The sequence below is a fragment of the Polistes dominula genome, unplaced genomic scaffold (assembly GCF_049000335.1).
Source record: "Polistes dominula isolate Pdom_NZ unplaced genomic scaffold, Pdom_raw_medaka contig_19, whole genome shotgun sequence".
Taxonomy (NCBI): domain Eukaryota; kingdom Metazoa; phylum Arthropoda; class Insecta; order Hymenoptera; family Vespidae; genus Polistes; species Polistes dominula.
In genome coordinates, this window is record NW_028301058.1 from 4,184,644 (window position 1) to 4,208,863 (window position 24,220).

The 24,220-nt window shown below is 35.2% G+C and overlaps 1 protein-coding gene across 1 annotated transcript in view; it reads left to right on the top strand.

Moving 5' to 3' along the window:
- The first annotated feature begins 1,861 nt into the window (after nucleotides 1-1,861).
- LOC149031518 (4-vinylanisole receptor-like) overlaps nucleotides 1,862-24,220 on the top strand; it is a 68,658-nt gene continuing 46,299 nt past the window's right edge. The window contains exons 1-2 of the mRNA XM_089175754.1: nucleotides 1,862-1,990; nucleotides 5,211-5,592. Of these exons, the coding sequence (XP_089031880.1) occupies nucleotides 1,862-1,990; nucleotides 5,211-5,592 (511 nt within the window). The remainder of the gene's footprint in view (nucleotides 1,991-5,210; nucleotides 5,593-24,220) is intronic.

A 24,220-nucleotide genomic window follows, 5' to 3' on the forward strand; every position in this document is an offset into this window, starting at 1 on the left:
ACAATGATTGTTTTTTTAGAACATCTATACACCATCAGCAAAGGTTTTCAAGTCATGGCTTTAAATATCAGCTTATATCTTCGCCATTTATTTCTTTTTCTAATTTTTAATATTGTAAATTATTCATAAAAGTACTATAATATGTGTAGAATAAAGATTATTTTATTATATATGGGGCATTCCACGCCAAATCGGACTGTTTTAAAAATTTTTATTTTTGATTTCCGCCATTTTTGGATATCTTTTAGTACCCATCGAAAAACCCTCCCTACTACATTTTTTTATCATCCGTTCCAAAGATATCGAATTTAAAAAAAAACAGCTTTTCTGTGGTTTTCATTTCATGATTTTTTCGTGTAGTGGCGCTACTGACTATTTTCTTTTAGGGATCCTATAGGAGGGATGCGCCATGTACATTGCTGGGGGACCGGAACTCGATTTTGCGCGCGAATGATTCAAACATTGAGATAATTATGAAATAATGAATTGCATCAAATACAGAATAAAAATGAACTATATTTAATGATAATTAAAAATTTATATTAAAATAGAATAGGATACACGAAAAAATTATTATAAATTCAATAAGAAAGACTTAATTAAGTTTGATTTGTTAAAAGGCATTACAGTATTTTGAAATTTCAAAACAATTTGTAGGAATTTATACAATTTTGATAAATATAATTATCTACTATATATATTATAATATTAATAATAATAATAATACGACAAATATATAAAACAATTAAAAAATAGATTTATATTTTTATTTCTCAATGTGGCACATGGTCATAGTTTTACTCGAACTGAGATTTGTTTGCCTAAAATTTTGTAAATTTTTGCGATTATACCTACGCGATGGTATAAGGTATTTACGGTCTTGCGTAGTTCTTGTTGAACTTTTGCAGTAATTAAGAATACACTGTCAAACCATGATTACTCATCACAAACAATTAGTCTGTAAACAAACGATAAGTTATAGGTTAGGTTTGTACATTTATACACAATTGTAACTATTAAATGAGTAAATTAAATTTACACTTATAGAAAACTACTAAAAAAAACAAAATAATTAAACATAAATATCGCAATAAAAACTATACTTATTCCAAACTTAAACTAACCACAGCCATTAATACATACTAAATACCTCCTACAGGATCCCTATTTTCTTTTAGGAGGGACGCGCCATACATATTGCTGGTGTTATTATTGGCTGAAAATTTTGTTGGACCGCTTCTGATGCAACGAGCAGCCATGTTTATCTTTAGTATGTGTAAATAACGGCTGTAGTTAGTTTAAGTTTGGAATACTTATAGTTTTTATTGCGATATTTATATTTAATTGTTTTGTTGATACCAGAGTGCATATATCAAAATTGAATAAATTATTATCATTATTATTATTATTATTATCATAATTGTATAAATTCGTACAAGTTGTTTTGAAATTTCAAAATACTGTAATGCCTTTTATTAAATCGAACCTAATTGAATCTTTCTTTTTGAATTTATAATAATTCTTTTGTGTAACCTATTCTATTTTAATATAAATTTTTTAATTATCTTTAAATATGGCTCATTTTTTTCTGTATTTGATGCAATTCATTATTTCATAATTTTTTTAAACCAATTCACTACTCTACCCCCTACACTATTCACTATTACTATTTGGGAATTTCTTTCCCTAGGTTACTAGGCGCGTTAAGGTGCGTTCTCCTTAACGCGAGGAACGGGCCGCGGAGAAAGGAATGGGCCAATGAGACTCCGTATGGAGGAAAGAAATTTCCGATTATGTTTTTGATCCCGTGGGACGATATTTTATTTATCGGCGTGGTGTGCCACGTGGTCACGTACAGAAGATGCCCAGAAAATACTTTTTACACAAGAGCGCGATGAGAAGAGTGCGACCGGACGGTGCGACGGACGAAGTAGAAGTAGAAGATATTTTTCCTGCGTATGCACCGCCACGGCGATCCAGGCATCCGGAAGTGGGGAGAGCAACGGTCGCAGTGGTCACTCTTCCGCTCTGACCAATCAAAGGCGTGGTCAGGCCAATCAGATGCCCCTGCGGAGCCGCATCACGCGGTGCTTGCGCATGTTAGTGCTGGCGGCCGAGAGGTGTCAGCACTTTTCCTGCGCGCGCTGCTACAGCTGCGCGCTGTTGGCCGAGAGGTGTCAGCACTGCGCTGGTGCGAGACGCCACAACTATTTACAACTTTTATGCTATTTAAAATGTTTGATTCGTTCGCGCGCAATCACGTGACTACATTTATTGGACCATTCCGGTCCAATAAAATTCTTTGGCGCGTCCCTCCTACAGGGTCCCTATTTCTTTTTACTGTTAACCTTTTTTCTCATTAATAGTCATATTCATAACCTCTTTTGTTATTGTTTACTACTAAATGTCCACCAGTAAATTTTGTGTATTTTAATTTGTTGCTGTGAAATAAATATTTAAAAATGGAAGCAAAAGCTAGGTTTAATAGATGTTGCAATCCTTTAAAATTAGTAAATCATTCTGCGAGTAATTAGGTAATTAAGACTTTTCTACGCTTGTTATAATAAAAAAAATGTAAAGTGATTCAAAATACATTAAAAGAAAGAAATAAATGACAAAATTTATTAAAATAAAAAAAAAAATTTTCAAAAATCGAAAAAAGTAGTAGTTATCAAAGGCCCACGATCAGACCGACCTAAAAAGTTGTGGAATTAGTAGTAGTTTGCTGTAAAAAATTTTGAAGAAAATCAAAATATGCACTCATTTTAAAAAATGCAATTAAAAGTTTAAAAATCGAAAATTACGTATTAAGACACTTTAAATAATTTTTTTGAATTTTTTATTGAAAAGTACATAGAAAAACAAAACTTTTTTGTAGAATGTTAATTTTCATTTAGATGAGTTTTAAAAAAGTTACGGGCTAAAAACCACAGAAAAGCTGTTTTTTTTTTTAAATTCGATATCTTTGGAACGGATGATAAAAAAATGTAGTAGGGAGGGTTTTTCGATGGGTACTAAAAGATATCAAAAAATAACGAAAATCAAAAATAAAAATTTTTAAAACAGTCCGATTTGGCATGGAATGCCCCATATAATGTCTGTGTTAAAAAAAGTTTTAATTTTTGGTATTTTTCCGAGCGCAAGGGTGGCATAATCCCTTAACTAATTTTCTCCTACAAATACACTTTAATCACTTTGGTTTTTAATCACCCCATCATTTCATATCATATTCACAATTTTTTAGGTCACTTCTAAGCTCCTCACAGTTTGAACAGAATCTGACCGCACTCTACATTAAGAAGAAAGAAAAGAAAAAAATTTGAAAATTGCTTTAATAATTGGAAAACTTTTATAATCAGAAACAACTAATCATTATGGCTATACTATTTGTTTACTATTATCCATAATATTTACCTACCCTAGAATTTTCTTTAAATATGGAGTTATAAACTTTCATTTTGGGAAATGAAAAACATTTTTTTCTGTAAAAAACAAATAAATTATAAATTGATATGTGAATTTAAAGGATAATAGAACACCAAGAACAGTATATTGTCTATTAAAAAAGCAATTTAAAAAAATGATATAAAAAAGGAACAAATGTACATAAGATAATTACTGTGAGAAGAATGAAAGTTTCTTAAAAAAAACCAGAAGTTTCTACCTCCTCTTTGTTTACATTATCTTTACAATTTGCAAGAATTATGGCCTTCGGTTTATAATTATTTGTGTAGGTATATTAAATTCGTCAAACTTTAGTGATTCTTTCCAAGGTAATATTTCAGTAAATCTGAAAGCGTAAATGAGGAAAAGATACCAAACTAGGAAGAGCAGATTTGTATTATTTACGATAGAAAGAGATTTAAATCAATAATGTATCCAGAGCATCCGGTAAATATTCATTTCTCTTGTAATTTTTTAAATTCAAAAATTGTTTTACCCACAAAAATATTTTAATTTTTATAGTTCTATGAAAAATTATTGAGTTACAAAATAATATAACTACTTTGTTCAAGCTATTCATATATTCATGTACGTCAATATATACTATGAGGTTATGCATAAAAAATTTTAAATAAAATTATCAATCTATATTACAAAATAACTATAAATAAATTAAATACATAATATTTTTATTTGAATAAAGTAATTTCTAATTGAGGCTTAGAATGTATTTAATCGTTTCTTGTTGTCAGGCTAGTCATAGTTACTAAAAATCGATTTTTTTTACGTAAATATTAAATAAACTCTTGTTTGTTTTTTTATTTATTACATTTTTTCAAATTAAAAGTGCAAAGAATCTGGGGTAATGTTTTCTTATACTATAAAAAAATGTTATTTATTTCAATCATGATTTCAAATTTGTGTTCATGGAAATTTTTATAGTATTATTTAATTTCATAATCTTTGAAATATATACAGTACCTACACTAAACAGTGATACAAATAACTTTAAATATTTCAAAACATTAAATATTTTAAATAATTAGAAAATATTGTTAAAGAATATCACAAAACGCACGAGCCTCATAAGTATAATTAAAAACAATGTAATAAAAGCAGAAAGAAAATAATTAAACTATAATATTAAAAACAATTATTTTTTATTATTTCATGGAATTTTTGAAACCAATTAAAAAAAACTAAAATAGTGTATTAATATTCATTATAACAAATTATTAAGAAAAATAAAATTTCTGCGCTAATTCTTTATATTTTTGTATACTATCTGTAAAAAACATCTAATAAAATAATTAATGAATACAAGAAAAAGTAAATTATATTCTAAATACACACATCAAAAAAAGTTTTGCATCACCTCGGTTCCAAGAGTTCCGGAATCTTTACATAAAAATGGAATAGAGATTAACACAAATAACATTTCAGCTCTTTTTATTGCTTTTGAAAGCCGCATATTGCATGTTGTACCAAGTTCATAGATGTCACTAAACCTTTTGTGCGGGTTTAGTAAAATCTATGAACAGTCAAAGGGACTGTGTCTTTGATACAATATACACAGTAAACGTCTATGTTAGAACCAAGGTGATGCAAAACTTTTTTTGATGTGCGTAGTATATAAAAACTCAATATTAAGCTAAAAATTATTTAAGGTATACAAGCATACTAAAAAAAGTTTTTTTTTTAGGAACTTGATTTCAGTGGTACTACTAAAGTTATAGATTTGAATAAGCGTACATTAAATTGCGCAGGAATTTGGCCAGAAAGCATTCATGAGCCAATCTTTATTTTTTTCTACTTATTTAACTATTCATTGTATTTTAGCTATTGTTGACATTACCGATCATATATGGGATATGGAATATGTTATTAGTAGCATAGAAGAGAACATATTTAATCTGATGACACTTGTGAAAATATGTATATGCAGACTGAAAAGAAACTCATTACAAGAGTTTTTAAAAGATATTAAGATTGACCTTTCTCCAAGAAGATACAAAACTACGGAGGAGAAGACTGCTTTTCTAGCTTATAACAATTTCAGTTTAAAGTTCGTTAAAATCTCAATGATTTTATGTATCATCGCTGCTTTAATGTATTACGTCGTTATGTTAATTCCGAATGTGAAAATTGGTAAATCTGAATGGATATTCTTATTAGCTAAATTTGTAAAGTTACGGTTTCTTTATTTTTACTATTATTTCTGTAAAATTTAAATTACACTATGTTTTTTTTTGTATATATAGTAAATTTTACATAAGGCATTACATACGAACTAAAAATTACGTAAAAATTTGGATATTTTATTTAGCTTAAATTTATTTATTTTTTCGTTTTCAAGTCGTTCATGAGAATTAAATTTTTTAATTTTTGAGCTTTTTTTGAATGCTTATATTTTTTTTTTAAATGCATGTATATGTATGTTTTTTTGTAATTGTGACTTTTTCAAGTAATTCTACTAAAATTTAATTCGTTTATGATTTAACGGAAAAAAATTAACACATTTAAATTTCTTTTTCTTTTAAGTGAGTGTAAAAACATTGCAGAAAAAGGTAGATTCCTTCTAAAAATAAAAAATACTTTCCTGAATATTACCAAATAATAAATACTGTATACATTAATAAAATTTTACGAAATAATAGCTTAAACTTTTTTAACGCGCTCCTAATTATCTGAAAGAACTTGCTTCTTCTTTTTTTCTATCTTAGATATTTTTCTTTATAACTTAGAGTTTACTTCAACGCAAGTTTTCAGTCTTTCCTTTGCAGACGAATAAAGCATAGCTTATTTTACTCTCTTTTTGAAAATGTTTCTCTATGGCTTCTTCGTCGAGTCTTTTATAATCATAAGAGTTGCCTCCTTTATACTTTTTTTTCCCATACCTCACTCACTACACTTTTTCGCTTTCAACACATATTAGGGTTATAGTAAAACTTAATGAATAATTTCTTTTCAATTTTATTTCCTACGTTTCAAAGACAAATGTATTAGAATTAAACGTTAGGCCTATTTTAGTCATTATGTATTCACCGAGTTTAGCCACGACCAGGCAGGTTCATTTTTCCGAAAGATTTATTAACGATAAAAATTTGAAAGGATTATGAAAATAGTAATTATCCAAAGCACTTATTATCAAAATATTTATTTATCTATTTAAAGATTATTAATTTATAAAATTATTTAATCAAAATATTTAAAGTTTACAGATTTTTAAAGATTTAAGACTTACTCTCTTAAAAAACAATTGTAAAATGGAACAAGTACATATTTCTAAAAGTTTAGATAGTCTAATTTCTTCAGTAATGACAGTTGCTGACATGCTATTATTTATTTACAGTAATTTAAGCTCTTAAGTGAAGGGAATCGTTTCTTTCAATGTCGGACAATTGTTTACGCGTTTCAAAAAGTTCTCCGAATCAAATTGGTTGTTATTGGCGGTAACGTAGGGCTATTCTGATAACGAATCCAAACTGATAATTTTAAAGATAATAATAACTTTTTGATAAGAGTGCGTTTTTTAGTGCTGAAAATACTGGACAATGATGATGAGCCAGTACTAAGATAACCAGAGCAACAGGAGTAATAATAGAGAAAGAAGAAAGATAACGAACAAGATGAATAAAAGTGCAAGAGAGCAATAAAAGTGCGCGTCCATATATTGTTCTTCTTTTATAGGCCAAAGAAATTTTTTATGGGATCAAAGTTTTTCCCATTTTTCGGCATCAGTCAGTGAATCTTTCTAACTCATACGTTTTGAAAAGCGTGTTTCTCATATTTACAGTTATTCCGCCTCGTGCAGTCAGGCTCGGACCTATGAAAATAGGGATTGACCATGGAGAAAAATAATATCCCACTCCTTAAAATCATAAATAATAACAACAACTACAAAATAAGAACAAAAGTTAAACCCGAAACCCGACAACCGTCGATAGAACCAATTCAAAATCATTCGTCTAATATTTATACACAAGAAAGGTCAATCAATATTGATACCAGAAATCCAACTATAGAAAATGAGATGGAAACAGACTTAAAAGCTTCGCAAGAATGGATAACCGCCAAATCATCTAAAATCAAAAGTCCAAAAAAACGTAAAGTAAACGAACTCACACAACAGTATAACAACTCTTCCGTTCCAACTATAACAAAATGGTTACAAGACATACCTATAAGAAACTATTATAATTTACTTGACGATTCAACAGAACTACAAAACATTGCATACAAAATTAGAAAAGAAAAAGTAAAAGTAAAAGTAAAATCACCACCTATATACATAGATGCGAAAATCATAGACCCTCTGCTCGAGTTATTAGATGAATCTGCTGGATAGAATAATTACATAATTGAACAACTCAAGGACAATCAAGTTAGAGTTCAAACTACAACGCCAGAAATATTCAGAAAGTTAATAAATGCATTAAAAAGCAAAGACGCTGGATACCATACCAGAAGAGTTACAAAATCGTTATTAGAAGACTTCATCCAAAATCAAAGACAGTCAAAAAAATAAACGAATTAGATAAACTTGGTCGTAAAGTAAGATCGATAAACAATATAACAAGGTGCGATACTAAACAGTCGCTACCACTAGTTTTCATTGAACTAGCTTCACAGGAAAACAACAAGAGCATATAAGATATTAACACCCTGCTGAACACTATAATTAAAATCTAACAACTCAAAACAAAAAGAGAAATACCACATTATTACAAACAATCAAGAAACACTTTCCACTATCGTATTAAAAACTCCTGTTCTACCTTTCTGATAGAGCATTCTACGTAAAAATCAAAGACACCTATTCGAATATTAAACTAATCAGAGTTGGGGTGCCGCAGGGAAGTATCCTCGGACCTATTATCTACACCCTCTATACAGCGAACATACCAATAGGCGAAAATTGCATAATCTTTAAATTTGCAAATGACACAGCAATGCTTATCGTAAATTAAAACCCGCATCAAGTAATTTATTCATTATAAACACAAATTAACTATCTTGAAGAATGATTACGTGTTAGGAAGATCAAGGTAAATTCTATGAAATGTAAACATATCACGTTTACACTAAGGAAAAATCAAATACTAAAACAAAAACTATACAATACAGAAATCTCGACTGTCGACGGTCAAATGTTTAGAACTACATCTAGATTCTTAATTAACATGGAAAAAGCACATAACTGCAAAAATTGAACAAATTCGTCTAAAAAGGAGATAAATAGCTCGACTAACCGGCAAAAATTCTAAGCTTAGCATAGAGAACAAACTAATAATCTACAAAACAATAATAAAACCAATCTGGACATATGGAATACCACTATGGGATATACCAGCAAAAAGTCACATTGCCAAGCTCGAGGCTCAATAATCCATAACCTTATATACAATCGTGAATGCTCCATAGTACGTCCGTAACGAATAAATTAGAAAAGACTTAAATATTCCCACGATAAAAGAAGAAATAACCTAGAAAACAAACAACGCACGTAAACCTGTTAACCAATGATAATTACAACCAACACATATCTAGAAAGCTCAAAAGAATCCACCCTTGAGACCTAATAGAAAAAAAATATGAGCGAAATAAATAACAACAGCGACGTTTTCTCACTGGAGAAACCGTCCACGTGCTATATTTTTTCACTTATACAATAATTTAGAAAATGTCTACAGAGGAATTGTAAAGTAGAATGGAGTTAAAATAAAATTAAAAAAAATGTGTGCAGATCACACGTGTTAGTGGAAACAATGCATAAAGAAACTTGATCTGGAACATCGGAATGTTATCTCTTTTATAGTATACCGCATATGTTTACATAGGAATCCGAAATTCTTCAAAGGGTCCCGACACTGCACAAAGGGTTTTTATTGCACCAATATATCCCGATAATTCTTATGTTTGTTTATGGTTTTATGGCCCTTCTAAACTTTCCCTTCAGTTTCTGAATAGAATTTTCCTTTCCAGAAAATAGAATATAATGAAAAGAGCTGAATACTAGATTTTTTTTCTACAGTATAGGGAATTGAGAAATATACAGACAGATTCAATGACAAAATTTACTTATTCAAGTGGTTGTAATGCTACAACTGTAAGCAAACAACAAAGCAAAATAAAGAAAACTTTAAAGCGAAACTTTAGAAAAAATGATTGCTGGTTAGTGAAAATCTCGATATATAGTGTTGAAATGCGTCAGCTCGGAATTTATTAAAAAAAAAATAGTTTTTACGTAATCATTGTAAAACCAAATGATTGAAAATGTTTGATAAGTAATGTTATTGTGTATTTTGAGTAAAAAAATTATTTTTCACATTTTTTTTTTAACTGAAAAAAAAAAAATATAAATTAGTTAAAACTTGGGATTTTAGAAAAAAAATGAGTTTTCAATTTTTTTCATATGGTTCCACCACTTCAAAAAATTCAAGAAAATTTCTGAGTGTAGAGGAGTATAAAGGACATTTTCTGAAAAATTTTGGTGACTGACATATTTCAAAAAAGCTAAAAAAAAAAATTTAATTTTCTTTCGTCCGCCAAAAATCGGCTTTTCGTTAAAATATTATGATAATATTTTTTTTCATGTCTTAGACTCCTAAGAACTAGAAAAAAAATCATCATTGATTAGTTTTGAATTTAACTATAAAAAAAATAAAATCGAAAAAACAGGTTTTTTTAAAAATCTCGAGAACCGTTTGAGTAAAAGAGCTAAAATTTGGGGTGAATTATTTTTATTCGACACCAAATCGATCCCCCAAGTGCGAGTCAAAAAAGCCACGGGGGCAGATTTCCCATACTTATCCGGCTATACCTTTTTTGCGCTGTCTAACAAACATTTTAGGGATGACGAAATGTACGATCCGAAATGATCGTACGGTAACTAGCGGTATTCGAAAATCGCGCGCGTCCGATTCTATCGATCTAGAATCTTCTTCTCACACCCCTAGCGCATACGCCCTGCTGGGCCAGTACATAAGGACATTCTTCCTATTCCACCTCTGGACGCCTGTAAATATACATCTAAGTCGAAATGAGAGAGCAAAGAACTAAGTCGAAGGAGTTAAGTTGAGGTAGTTAAGTCGAGGAAGTTTAAGTCGTGACGAGAGGTGAGATCTTTCCATTATATTCATTTCACGTTGACGGTAATTTCCCGCGTGGTAACGCCACGTGGTGGATTCTCATTGTTATAATCTAATATCATCCAGGGTTTTTATGCCGCAAGGCTTTTCCCTGACGAGCCAATAAAGCATTGCATCTTGGCTTGGCTCAATCACGTGTTTTATTTTACACCTAAACCTGACCCTTTATTCTCCACATCATAGCATATACGAAATTGCCAGAGGACCCCTAATCGAGAAATCTAGGCCATAACACGAAATAAAGACGGTACAAAAAACATATGAAAAATACTGCTGGACTAAACGAAGTTTTGGTACAAATGCAATGAGAGATCTAAAAGAGATCTTTTCGAGAAATACTTTTTCAACTCTATAGCCTGCAACACTTCGAGACCCTTATTATTTAAGCCATATCTCGTCTTTATTCTTTGAACTACAAACTTATATTCTTTGAATACTTCTGTCTAATTAAAGATCCAAACAACGAAAAATCTAAAGAATGCATTGAATTGTATGGCTCTCTCAGCTTATCGAACTGTGTACACAACTAGTTTCAAATTTCAGCCCCGTGGTAAACTCCACCGATACACGGAGGCATTCATCGTGTTAAAAATGTTTTTATTTGATTAAAAAATTAACGTAAATTTCTTTATTACGTAAATATTATTATTAATAATATAATTTTTTTGTATTCTGGGACAATACAAATCTTTGTATATTTTTTATAAAAACATATAAAAATCAAATTTAATAGACATATTTTGTCTTTATGAATCAAATATATATTATAAAGATGCAAAATAAAAATGTGACAGTAATTCAGTTGCCTTTGCATGAAATTTGTCAGCTGCTCCTAATGTATTCTACAGTGTTATCTAATTCTTTTTCTCTGATGTATCTTGTAATCATTCTTTTTTGTAAAATATTGCAGAAACTACAATTATTATATTTTATGTATTTCATAATTATTAATTTTAATATTTGCGAAATAAAGATTTTAATGCTAATTTTTCAATAAAATAAAAACATTTTTAAATAGAAAAGGAATAACACGTTTGTTAAAAAAAATATATACTATATTTGCTATTATATTCCCAATAAAAATAATACAACTTACTGTTGAAAAATAGAAAAAAAAACATGTGTGCAGATCAAACGTGTTAGAAGTGAAACCTTCAAAAAACTAACTTTCGAGAGAATGAGACGAATGCAGAGTATCAGGTGTTGGATAATTGTAGGGTTTATTTGTTATAATATTATTATTACAATATTATGATTATAATATTGTTACCACATTCAAAAATTATGTTACGTTTTATTGACATATAATACATAACATATTAGACAGTAAGCAAGTTTTCAATTTGAAGAAATGAGACGAGTTAATTATTGTAACTACAATATGAAATAAATTGTTTGGTTTGGATATGATCGATATATCTTTGATCACAGTCGGCATAGAGGCGACATACACTGCCATGGCCTTCTCCACACCATACATCGACCTGGTATTCACACGGAGTTTAAGTTCGTTCCGCCTGGAGGGAAAACCATGGCGTAAAAACCTCCAGGAGGTCGTCAGAACCAGAAATTAAGACGCTTCTTCTTTTAACTTGCTCCACCGAAAAGGGAGAGCTCCTAGAATATTACGAATTCTAATGACGAACTAGATTTAGATACTTAACTTCTTTACCGTATTTGTCTTCTTTGTATCCACGAAAATGTCCTTAAAGATAACCTCGATTTTCAATCTCCCTGCCAATCATGTGAACCTTATACTTTTCATAAATTAAAAGGTCTTTTTTTTCTTCTTTCTTCCAAATAGGCACAATGCCTGTTCCTCATCGCAACTCGCCAGGCGAGTCATCGAGTCTGTGAGCCTGTTATAAGTTTTTACGTCGGGCAGTTAGCTAACTTAACCTTTCAACCCTCATCCTTTATCCGGGCTTGGGACCGGCAATATAACCACTGAGCTACTTGATCCACCCAGTGATCATGCAGGCGGACTAAAGAAACTAAAAGGTGTAAAAATAAAAATTAAACCGCTTTACCTTCTCACTTTTCAAAATAATTACGAAAATCTTACTTTTGTTTTGTTACGGGATAGCTGCTACTTCTTGACCGTCCATATCTTTTTTGTGTCCGTAAAAAGGAAATTTCTTCTTCGAAGGCAATCAAGGCCATGACATAAAAATACATTACATCATATTTTATCCAGACTCCAAGTTCTCAGATTCAAGAAATGACACGAGTGGCTTATGGTAACTAAAGTATGAAATAAATGTTTTTGTTTCCATTGTAGCAATATATCTTTGAAATAAAGCGTCAATGACTGTTTGTGATCTTGTTATAGATTCAATGCGACTGCTGCACATTTTTAAATATAATTTTATTTTCAAAAATTCAATTAAAGGGAGAGCCGTATCCAATGAAATATTGACATTAAAATCCCCACTTAAAATCATTGTAATTTTATGGTAATCTTTTTTGCGTGTACTTTATTAAATTATCGTTGATGAATTCAATAATTGTATTTATTGATTGGTTAAGAGAAATGTAAATTGCCACAATTATAACAGAAGTACTATGGTCCAAATTAGTTAGACAAGCCATAGATCTCCTACTTTAGAAAACTGACCAGACAGTAATAGCAGTTGTTGTTCATTGATATCTATATGTGGAGTAACAACACGGGCTTCGTCATTCATATTATGATAGATTGCAACTTCGCCTGATCTCATATGTGGTCTCTTATATTGAACAACAATTTTAAAATTTTGAATGTCCATAATGTCTTCATTATTCGTCCATGTCTCAGAAAGAATTAGAAAATTTGAGGACGATGCTATTCTGTCTAATTGAAGATCCTGTGCATGAGCTCGAAAACTTTGGCAGTTAAAGGTGAACAGTGACAACCCTTTAGTTTTATTTATAAAATTATATAATAATTTATTAATAGTTTTTAATCGATTCATGTTCAGCCTTTCAAACTCAGAGCGCAATTCAGCTGTGGATACTGTTACTCTTCGACAATGATAAAATTTTTTGTCATTCTTTTTGGAAACGAGATGTCAGCCCTGCATCGATGTTACTCGTGATAGTGCAACGTACAGTAGCTGTTGAGTGTGTGTTTTTTCATAATCATATACAATCTCATTAAATGTACCTCCCTGAGACTTATGAATTGTTATCGCACTCGGCGAAACCAATGGGAAGTGGTTATGTTTAACAATTGACGATTAAACGAACTTACCTGTAAGTGAAGTTTGATCGTAATTATACGAAGTGCTCGTTCGAAAAGATTACATGTAGTATCGCCTATGGGCGCTAGATGTCACAACTTTAGCGTATGAAAATTCACCTTCGTATGTCCCTTCTATGTGATACTTCATTAATTTAGAGACTGTGTGTAAATGAAATTGCTCTTTTTTTTTTATAAGGGAGGGGGTGATGCTGAGTAAGCATTATGGGAGGGATGTAATCTTTTCGAACGAGCACTTCGTATAATTATACGATCGAACTTCACTTTCAGGTAAGTTCGTTTAATCGTCAATTATACTTCATGCTCGTTCTCAAGATTACATGTAGTTGTTTAGAGTCGCAATTTTATTTTAGGAGGGACAAGGACTAGGATAAATTTAAAAAATTAACAAACTTATATTCTATCAATCTAATATTTGGTCGAACAATCACATATTGTTTTGATTTTTATCCTATAATTGACCTTGCAAATTCCGTATTTTCGCTTATCTCGCGATGATAATATTTTGCAAAAACTAACGAGTTTCTCGACCATCCCGCTGTTTTACGAATAACACTTACATCTACACCTCGTGACAAAGCCGCTGAAGTTGACGCGTGCCGGGTAGAGTGCCCCGTAAAAATCTCAGTATCTATCCCGCTCTCTTTTAGTGTAGTTTTCAACCACCTGCTTACGGTTTGTGATCCTATCTCTTTATGGGGTTTCTTTAAACTCAAAAACAAATTCTTCTCGCCGTTTCTCACTTCACTCGTCTTCTGAATATAATTTAAAATATTGGAAGCTACACATAAACTAAGTTTCTCTTCAAAGAATGGTAATATAAGGACTGGTTGATTTCTACCTGGGGCCGAGGTTTTAATCAAATCTGTAATCAAAATTTCTATCGAAGAATGCGTTTTTCGAATGTTTTCAATTTTGATTTTTGCAAAGGTTTGCGCTCGGTGCGCCGTAGCAAGAGCGAATAACATCAAGGTTTTGTAACTAGCTTGTGTTAACGTTAAAAATTCTAACGGAAATAATGGCTCCAGGTAGTCCAGTACAATATTGACATCCCATGTAACATTGTACTTTGTTCGTGATGGTCGAAGCTTATGCACTCCTTCAAAAAACCGTTTTACTAACGAGTTGTCGCCTAAACTCTTATTCGATATGAGCGACATCGCTGATCTAATCGTATTGAGCGTACCATAAGAAGCACCACTGCGAAACTTTTCTGTTAAAAACTTTAAAACCTGATCTACTTGAGTATCGAAAGGATCTAATTGTTTCTTGGCACAAAACTCCCACCATTGCTTTATTCCTGAACTATACTGTTTAATCGACGCGTCTCATAAGGATGCGATCATAATGTCTAATGCTTCTATCGGTGCTCCTTTTCTCAACAGGCTTTGCCTGAAACTCTCGCGGCCACTAATGAAAGGTGTTGCTTCAAAGGGTGCGTTGTCCTGAAAGGTGATAATAACAAATCTTTATTAGGTTTAAAAATAATTAATTCGCTTGTCATTAGCTCTAATAACACAGGGTACCACGGTTGGGCTGTCCAATCTGGGACTACTATTATTCCTTCCGCTTTATCTCTTTTAACTTTGTGTAACACTTTTAAAATTAATGAAAAAGGTGGAAAAGCATAGAAAAAACCGCAACTGGCCCAATCTACCGTAAACGCATCTATATTTTCTGCCTGAGAATCCTGATGCCACGAGAAAAAACGGTTGCATTTTGCGTTTAACCTAGAAAAGATCAACTGAAGGTTGACCAAACTTTTCAACAATTTCTTTGAATGCGCGGTTCGACAATTCCCATTTGGTGTCTACATTACTGATCCTTGATAAGGCGTCTGCTACTTTATTATCTTTCGATTTGATATACGATGCGTACAACCAAATCCTACTGTTTTCGGCCCACTGCCAAATTTTCTTTGCTAAACAATTGAAATTACTATACTTTATGCCTCCCATTTGGTTTACATAAGACAAGGCCGTCGTGTTGTCGATTCTCAATAATACCTCGCAGTCATGTAGACCCTCGCCTAAAACCTCAAGCGCTTTGTACACCGCGAGTAATTCTAAATGATTGATATGAAGCTTTTTTTCTCTTTTGTTCCAAGTCCCGTGTATTATTTTACTACCCCTTACAGCCCCCCAGCCCGAAGTCGACGAGTCTGTAAAAATTTCGGCTTTGAACTTGAAGGTTTTAATTTTACTCTCTGTTTGGAAAATGTTCGCTTGCCACCAACAAATATCTTTGCGGGCCCATTCTGATACGATCATCTTTGCTTCATAATTACCATTATTGAAAATGAGCGCAAAACATTTTTCTCTCTCTAAAAGTTTCGTGTTTGCAAAACCATACTCAGCCGCGGGGCATAAGCTGATTAAAATTCCAATAAACTGCGCGAATTCACGAATAGTACACGTTTCTTTAAACAAGAACTCGTTACATAGCTCAAAAACCTTGACTCGTTTATCGCTTGTCGGTCTTATGCAAAACTTTTCTGTGTCGACTTCTAAACCTAAAAATTTACAAGTCTGATTCGGGCTCAAATTACTTTTCTCGTAGTTTATAAGGAAACCAAGACTTTTAAGTAACGCGATCGTTTGAATCGTATTCTCTCGACAACTAGCTTTATCTTTTCCTATGCACAAGAAATCATCTAAATAAACAACCGACTTTAAACCTTTTGACCTAAGATAATTCACAACCGGTTTCATCACTTTAGTAAATACAAAGGGACTAGTCGATAAGCCGAAAGGGAGGACAACAAATTCGTAAATTTTTCCTTCGAATGTAAAGCGTAAAAATTTTCGACTGTCTTCGTGAACGGGGATGCATAAATATGCATCTTGTAAATCCAAATTACACATTAAGTCACCCGGGCAAATGATCTTACTGACAGTTCTCATATCTTCCAATTTGAAGTGCGTTGTATCTATAAAAAAATTAAGTTTTTTCAAGTTGAGTATGAATCGGTGTGAACCATCGGGTTTTGGAACCGTAAAATAGGAAGACAGAAAATGCCCCTTAATAGGGTCACATTGTTTAATTGCTTGTTTGTTGATTAACTTTAAGATCGCTTCTTTAACCTTACATGAGTCTTGTTCAGAAAACAATGGCTCTACTGGAGGGCAAGTTTGCACGACCTGCCTTGCAAACTTGATCTTGTATCCCTCTACACACTCAAGGACAAATTTGTCCTTGGTTAACTTGAGCCATTGATTTTTGAACCAGCGCAGTCGACCTCCTGTCTGATGTACCTCTACTTCGGTTTCGTCCCCGTCCTCTGATTCTTCCGTTGAGTCTGGTTCTGAAACTGCCTGTGGGCGAAGGGTGCCTTTCCGGACCTGGAAAACTGCTGTCTCGCCTGTCCGTATGTATTGAAACTCCTTTTGGCTCAGGTGAACGGCCGACGTGCCTGGGCATTGACCCAGTTTTTTGTCGTGAACGGTGCCTTCTTGACAGCTGGCTGTGGCTGAGTCTTCATAGTGTTTCCCACTCCGGTTATCGTCCTTGCCTCTTTGATTTTTGCTCCGAGCTCCGGCCCATACAGAAACTTGTCTGTCTTGGTGTTATTCAGGACGTCCTTGACTTGTTTGATAAGTCCCGGTTCGATGAACACTTTCCTCGCCGTGGTTTGTTTATGGAAAAGTCCAGCCATCATTTTTCCAGCCTCAAACATCCTTTCAATCATCACCGCTCTGTCCGGTGGTTCTTGCGGCTCGTTGATAATCATGGAAATTGCTGAGCCCAACGCGATCATCGCGCTAACTATCATTTTTTGGTTTTCTTCGAAATGTCCATCTTTTTTAATGGCACTCTCTGAAAGCGTTGCTCGAACTTCGGGGTTCAGCGTTGGAGCACTGAAGGATTCGTCTTGATTATATTTCTCCAACAACTTTTCCGTGTCCTCTTTTTTGAGGCCTGACGACAGCCAATAATCCCAGTGAGGCTTGAATGACGGGTGAATCTTTGCATCCACCTTGTTGGATTGGGTTGGGTCGTCACCGAACACTTGTAAAATTTCTTCGTCCACGATCTCTCCCTCTTCTTTCACGTCGTCACCCGTTTTAGGGACCGTGTTTTCCTTGTCGCCTACAAAAAATTAACAGAAAATGTACATTTCCGACTGTCACAATTGACACTTTTAGGTTATGGTCTGACTTGACTCGAGTTCAAGCTCACCAAACCTTCTTCTGGCCTGTCCTGCCTCTCGTGCAGGCTCACCAGTGATTTTTATTTTCTTTTTTTTTTTTTTTTTTTTTTTTTTTACCTTGAAACATATCTTCGATCAACAATTCATTGTTTCTGAACTCGTTGCTGTCTTCGTTTTCCACCAGTGGCGCTGCAACAACCGCTGGAGGCACGGTCGAAACGACAGGCACCTTCTCGTTGCAGGGGGCGGGGTGTATGTATGCACCCTCGACTTCACTGTCGAGACAGACCTGCGATCGCAACTCGCACGCTCACCCCGTCCGCGGCTTCTCGATCTCGACCTGGAGCGCTCACGCCTACGTTTTGCGCGGTGTCGCTCGTGTGAGCGGCTACGAGAACGTTTTTCTCTCGATCTCGAACGGGCGCGAGATCTTCGACGCTTTTTGTCCGATCCGCCATGTTGGTCGTCAGATTCTGGCGTCGCTTCTCTTTTCCTCGATTTCTTCTCTGAACTCTTCTTTTTCCTTCGACTTTCATCGTCCTCGCGATCCTCGCGATTCCGTTTTCGCGATTTTCTACTCATCTTGTGGTTCGCGACAATTAACACTCGTTAATTTTTTAATTTTATACACTGTTCGTTGTAACTTCTAACACACAAAAACATTAATGAAGTATCACATAGAAGGGACATACGAAGGTGAATTTTCATACGCTAAAGTTGTGACATCTAGCGCCCAGAGGCGATACTACATGTAATCTTGAGAACAAGCATGAAGTATAATAACTGTGTTATTAGGTACCAATGGTATAGAGCATTGTTCTGACCAAAAGATTCTTCAATGAAAATTCCTCTGATCATTAATTGTATGCTATGAAGTGGAGAATAAAGGATTAGGTTAAGGTGTAAAATAAAACACGTGGTTGAGCCAAACAAAGAAACAATGCCTTTTTTATTGGCTCGTCAGGGAAAAGCCTTGCGGCATAAAAACCCTGGATGATGTTTAATTATAACAAGAAAAGTCTACCACGTGGTGTAACCACGTGGGAAAAATACCGTTGATAGAAATTATAATAATGGAAAGATCTCACCTCTCGCTCGCTACGCTTACGTTCCTTAACTAACTTAGCTTAACTCTTTTGATTTCGATATGTATTCACAGGCTTCCTATGATGGACTGGAAGAATGTCCTTTTGTACTGGCCCCGCAGGGTGTACGGACTGGATGTAAGAAGTGGGGAGGCGAGAGGTGGGGGTGACTAGAGGGGCGCTTCGGTAGTTACTAGTAGTTGATCGATGCTCACCATGAGTATCGATCGAGACCTTTAATCGATGGAGGTGGATGCGCGCGAATTTTGAATACTGCTAATTACCGTATGATCCTTTTGGATCGTACATACTCCCCCCGTTGAGAGTGTAACGATCAATGATATTCTTAATACATGTGTTGTGTTGTACGCTTATTCTCATCGATTTACAATGCTTTCGACCTAGGTCATTGAATCAGTTAAGTATATCGCTAGTTGTATAAATTATTGAACATGTTCATTCGATTGCTTATGATATAACGCTAGACGTATTCGCTGAATCGCTCAGCGTATTTTCGCTGACTTAGTCAGCATTCTCGAATTATCGCTGGCCAGGCGCCTTACTTGTACGTACAAGGGAACCGTTGGGTCTTAAAGACAATGATTTAACAATGAACAAATAGTTGTTACATTGTGCTTGACAATTCCGTGGACCGTCTTCACGGTCATCTCGTGTGTAGTTGAATTTTGTCAATGAGCATGACGGAGGTATTCCTTTGATTTTGTGCTGGAGTGGGATCCATTCTTGATGTTTCCTTGAAGACAATCGATTGGCGGGAATCTTAATGTAATAATTTTCCTCCGTCAATGTCGTAAACGTTCCCTTAATCTAAAAGAAATGTGCAGGCGTTAGTATGGTTGCGTCATTTAAATCTGACGAAATGAGGCTTAACGGGCGTAAATTTAAAATAACTTCGATTTCGATAACGAATGTGGTCTACTTCTTCGTATGCGAAGAGCAGTTCGCCCACGTTTCGTCTAAAATGATGTTTGAACGATTTGACTGCAATTTCCCCCCAGACCTCTAAAATAAGGTAACAGGGGATGATTGAAAGGTCATGAGATTTTACAATCTACAGCGAAATCATGGCTCTTCGCCTTATACTCGTCCGACTCGAGTCGGACATATATGTCGACTCGTCATACAGTTTCTTTAACTGGGTATTAGTCCCGACGAAGTTGGTTCCATTACCAGAATAAACGTGAGTGGGAATAGTTTTCAACTTACAAATCGCCGGAAAGCGGCCAAAAAGGCATCTGTAGTCAGATCCCTGACTAATTCGATGTGTACAGTCTGGATAGTCATACAAATGAAGATACACCCGTATATTTTAACGCGACCCTTATTACGGTATTTCTTTTCCTTCGCGTAGATCGGCCCGAAAAAATCTACTCCGACATGGGAGAATGCAGTGGTTTCCTGCACTCGAGAGCCTGGCAAATCCCCCATTTTATATCGGATGCCGGATGCACGGAATCGAATGCAACGCACGCAATGACGTACGATTCTTCGCACTTGATTCTTACCGTCGAGAAGCCTAAACCGTTGTCGAAGAGCATAGAGGGTAGTCTGTATGCCAGCGTGAAAATTTTATTCGTGGAATTTTCGGATAAGAAGATCAGTGACGTGATGATGTGAGGGCAATAATATCGGACATCTCTCATAGAAACTTAAATTCGCGTTTCGAAGTCGGCCCCCCACTCGAATTAAGCCTTCTTCGTCGAGGATCGGATCTAACGCGGCTAGTCTTGTGCTCTTGACTCCCCCCGCTGTTTCTACTCTTTCCCTTTCGGCGTGAAATTGTTCGCCTTGTACGATCTTTAAAACGCGTCGTTCCGTTTCTGTTATTTCCGCCGTCGACAATTCTCCCTTATACGAGTTAGTTTTAAGCCATCGTCGGCATCGAGCTACAATTTTCAATAATCGCGCGTAATCGGAGAATCGCTGAAATACATTTCCGGATTCGATTCGCGTCGTTAAAACCGACAATCCCTTTACGTCCGGCAATTAGAAAAATTCCCTTTCCATGCATCGTTCTTTTAGGAAATCGCGCGGAAGTTGTCCCCTAGATAAAGCGTTCGCTGGGTTGTCCTCGGATCGCACATGTCGCCATGTGATATTTTCACAGATATCATGTATTTCGCGCACGTGATTCGCCGTGTATAATTTTAACGTATTGGAGTCTCTTTTCAGCCAACCCAGTACAATCATCGAATCGGACCAAAAGGTTATCTTGTCGGGTTTCAATCCGCCGGCAGTTCGGACTTCTCTATATAATCGCGCGAGTGTTAATGCTCCGCATAGCTCTAAACGTGGTATAGTGGTATTCTTAAGGGGAGCGACACGACCTTTCGCGCAAAGTAGACGTACATATGTGTTACCGAATTTATCTCGCGATCTTACATATAAGCAGTCGCCGTAACCAGATTGACTCGCGTCACAAAAACCATGCACCTGCACGTCAATCGGGTCGTCGAGTGTGACGCGTCTTTCTATCGTTAAACTGTCAATTAATGTCAATTGTTCTGCGAACTTTATCCACGAGGTGTGTAACGTATTGGGTACCGATTCATCCCAGTCGATATGTGTTTTCCAGCAGTCTTGGATGAAGATTTTGGCTGTTAGAATGACGGGTCCTAGAAGTCCGAGTGGATCTAAGATCTTTGCGACTTCGGATAAAATTCGTCGCTTGGTAATTCTTTCGCGAATATCTACTGGCGCGACGGAGTAAATTAAACAATCATGATGTGCGTTCCATGAAATACCGAGTGTCTTTAAAATAGGATTTTCCCCAGAGCAGAGCTCGACATCGATGTTTTTTATGTCTAAATTTTCGAGTACCGGTCGGAAGTTAAACGCCCACTGTCATATATTAAGACCGCCTCGTTTTAACATTTCAATAGTCTGATCGCGTATCCTTCCGAGGGTTTCGATATTATTAGTTCCCGTAATGAGGTCGTCTACGTATAGATCGCGGTTAAGTATTTCGGCTCCGAGTGGATAATTAGCCCCTTTATCCTTCGCGAGTTGTTTGATGGTTCATATGGCAAGAAACGGTGCTGACGCTATTCCGAATGTTACCGTATTAAGTTCGAACGTGCGAATCTGTTCGTTATGTCACCAAAATATCCGTTGATATTGATGATCGTCTGGATGAATCCATATTTGCCGATACATTTTCTCAATATCCGCTGTTAATACGTACCGATATGTCCGGAATCGTAATAAATGTTCTACTAATGTGTCTTGTATTGTAGGTCCGACTAATAAGGTGTCGTTGAGAGAAAGTCTCTTATCATTTTTCGCGGAGGCGTCGAATACGACCCGTACCTTTGTTGTCGTGCTAGCTGATTTGATAACCGCGTGGTGGGGAAGATAGCAACTTCCTATAGGTTCGTTTTTGACGATCGACATATATCCTAAATCGATGTATTTATGTGTAATCTGTTCATATTCCTTCCGGAGTTCGATATTCGCGTGTAATTTCTTCCGGAGATTACGGAACTGACTATACCGCGTAGGTGACTGCAATCGTGGCTTTCTTCGCCGAAGGGAACACGCACGATATATCTTTACGATTCATAGTGTTTCGCAACTTAGACATAATGACTTTGCCTTCTATTTTGTTTACTAAATTCGATCGCGTTATCTTAGGAACGATGAGTAGCGAAAAGTTCCGCCTATATTTATCGTCTAATGATCGAATGGTTATCTCGATAACGTCTTTTGATCGAGTTCCGGTATAGTTGATAGCGTGCATGGAACTCGAATATGATTTCATCAGTAAGCGTGACTCTTTCGCGAAATTCTCAGTAATGAAGTGTGCGGCGGCACGCGTATCTAATACCACCCGACGTTGTCTGAGAGTTCCGTCTCCCTTTCTTACACGATACATGATACTCAGGAGAAATTGATTCAGTACACCGTGCGAATTGACATGAGACTCGGTGTTAGTCGCGTAAGGGTGGGTTCATTTGCGATGTCGACGCGGTCTCCTTCTTCGCGAAAAGGTAAACGCACAATATATCGCTCTGATTCATCGCGCTTGGTGTTTTAGACGTAATGATTTTCGCAGTCTATTTCGTTTTCCGACTCCGATCGCGCAATATCTCTCTATGATTGGAGTTAAACTATCGACTCCTCCTGCTTCGTTGATAGCAGTAACGCACTTTTCATAAAAGGTTTCGTATTTCTCTACTAGTGGTGCAAGTCGTTCGTAGCGCCTTCTTATTTCCTGCTTATTTAGATTTCCTTCATTGATTAGATTTTCGACGTGCGTTAAACCCAATTCTAAAACTAACCGTTTTTGTTCGAGCTGTCCGAGCTGTTTTTGCGATGCCATCACGAACCGTTATTAACTATTCTACTCTTCGAAATCTACTCAAATGAATTTATGATATTATAAAAATTTCCTTTGCACGAGTATATGACCGCGCGTTGGGTTCTTGATCACGCGAGTACGGTCCTGCTGCCGTAAATCGTTGGAGGGGGTGTCCGTTTATTGTCAGTGGTAGCCCGATGGAGGGGGTATGCGATCGTCGCTAGCTGTATGCCGATAGATGGGATGTCCGGCGATGACGTCACGGCGTCTTCGTTCTAGTCGACCGTTCAAACAAAGGAAGGTGGCGTGGCGGTGAAGCCGCCGAAAATCTTATCGTTCTTTGTACGAGAATAAAGCGATTTCCGCGTGATTAAGAAATGACTATTTCGTGAATCTATACGTTTCTATCGTTGATATTAATAATTAAATTATTCATATATCGATTCAAAGCTTAATGTGAAATTTCTTACAAATGATGAATAAATGAATAATGATATTAGAAATTGCAAACTTCTACTGGATTCGAAGGCGCAGTTTCACTTGAAATATATGTTAATGAACAAAGGTGTGTACGCATAAGCGCACACACGGATAATTGAAACTACTTATCTCGTTTCTAGATCTTTCGTGATGATGGTTGAGCTGGGCGATGAAGATGTTCGCAAGATGGCGGACTTTCTCGACTTCGTTGTTCTCTAATCGGTTTGCTCGGCGTGGTGATAGTCTATTCACTACTTCGTAAATCAGAAGTCGGGAACTCGCACCTTACAGGATTGCACCAAAATGTTCTGACCAAAAGATTCTTCAATGAAAATTCCTCTGATCATT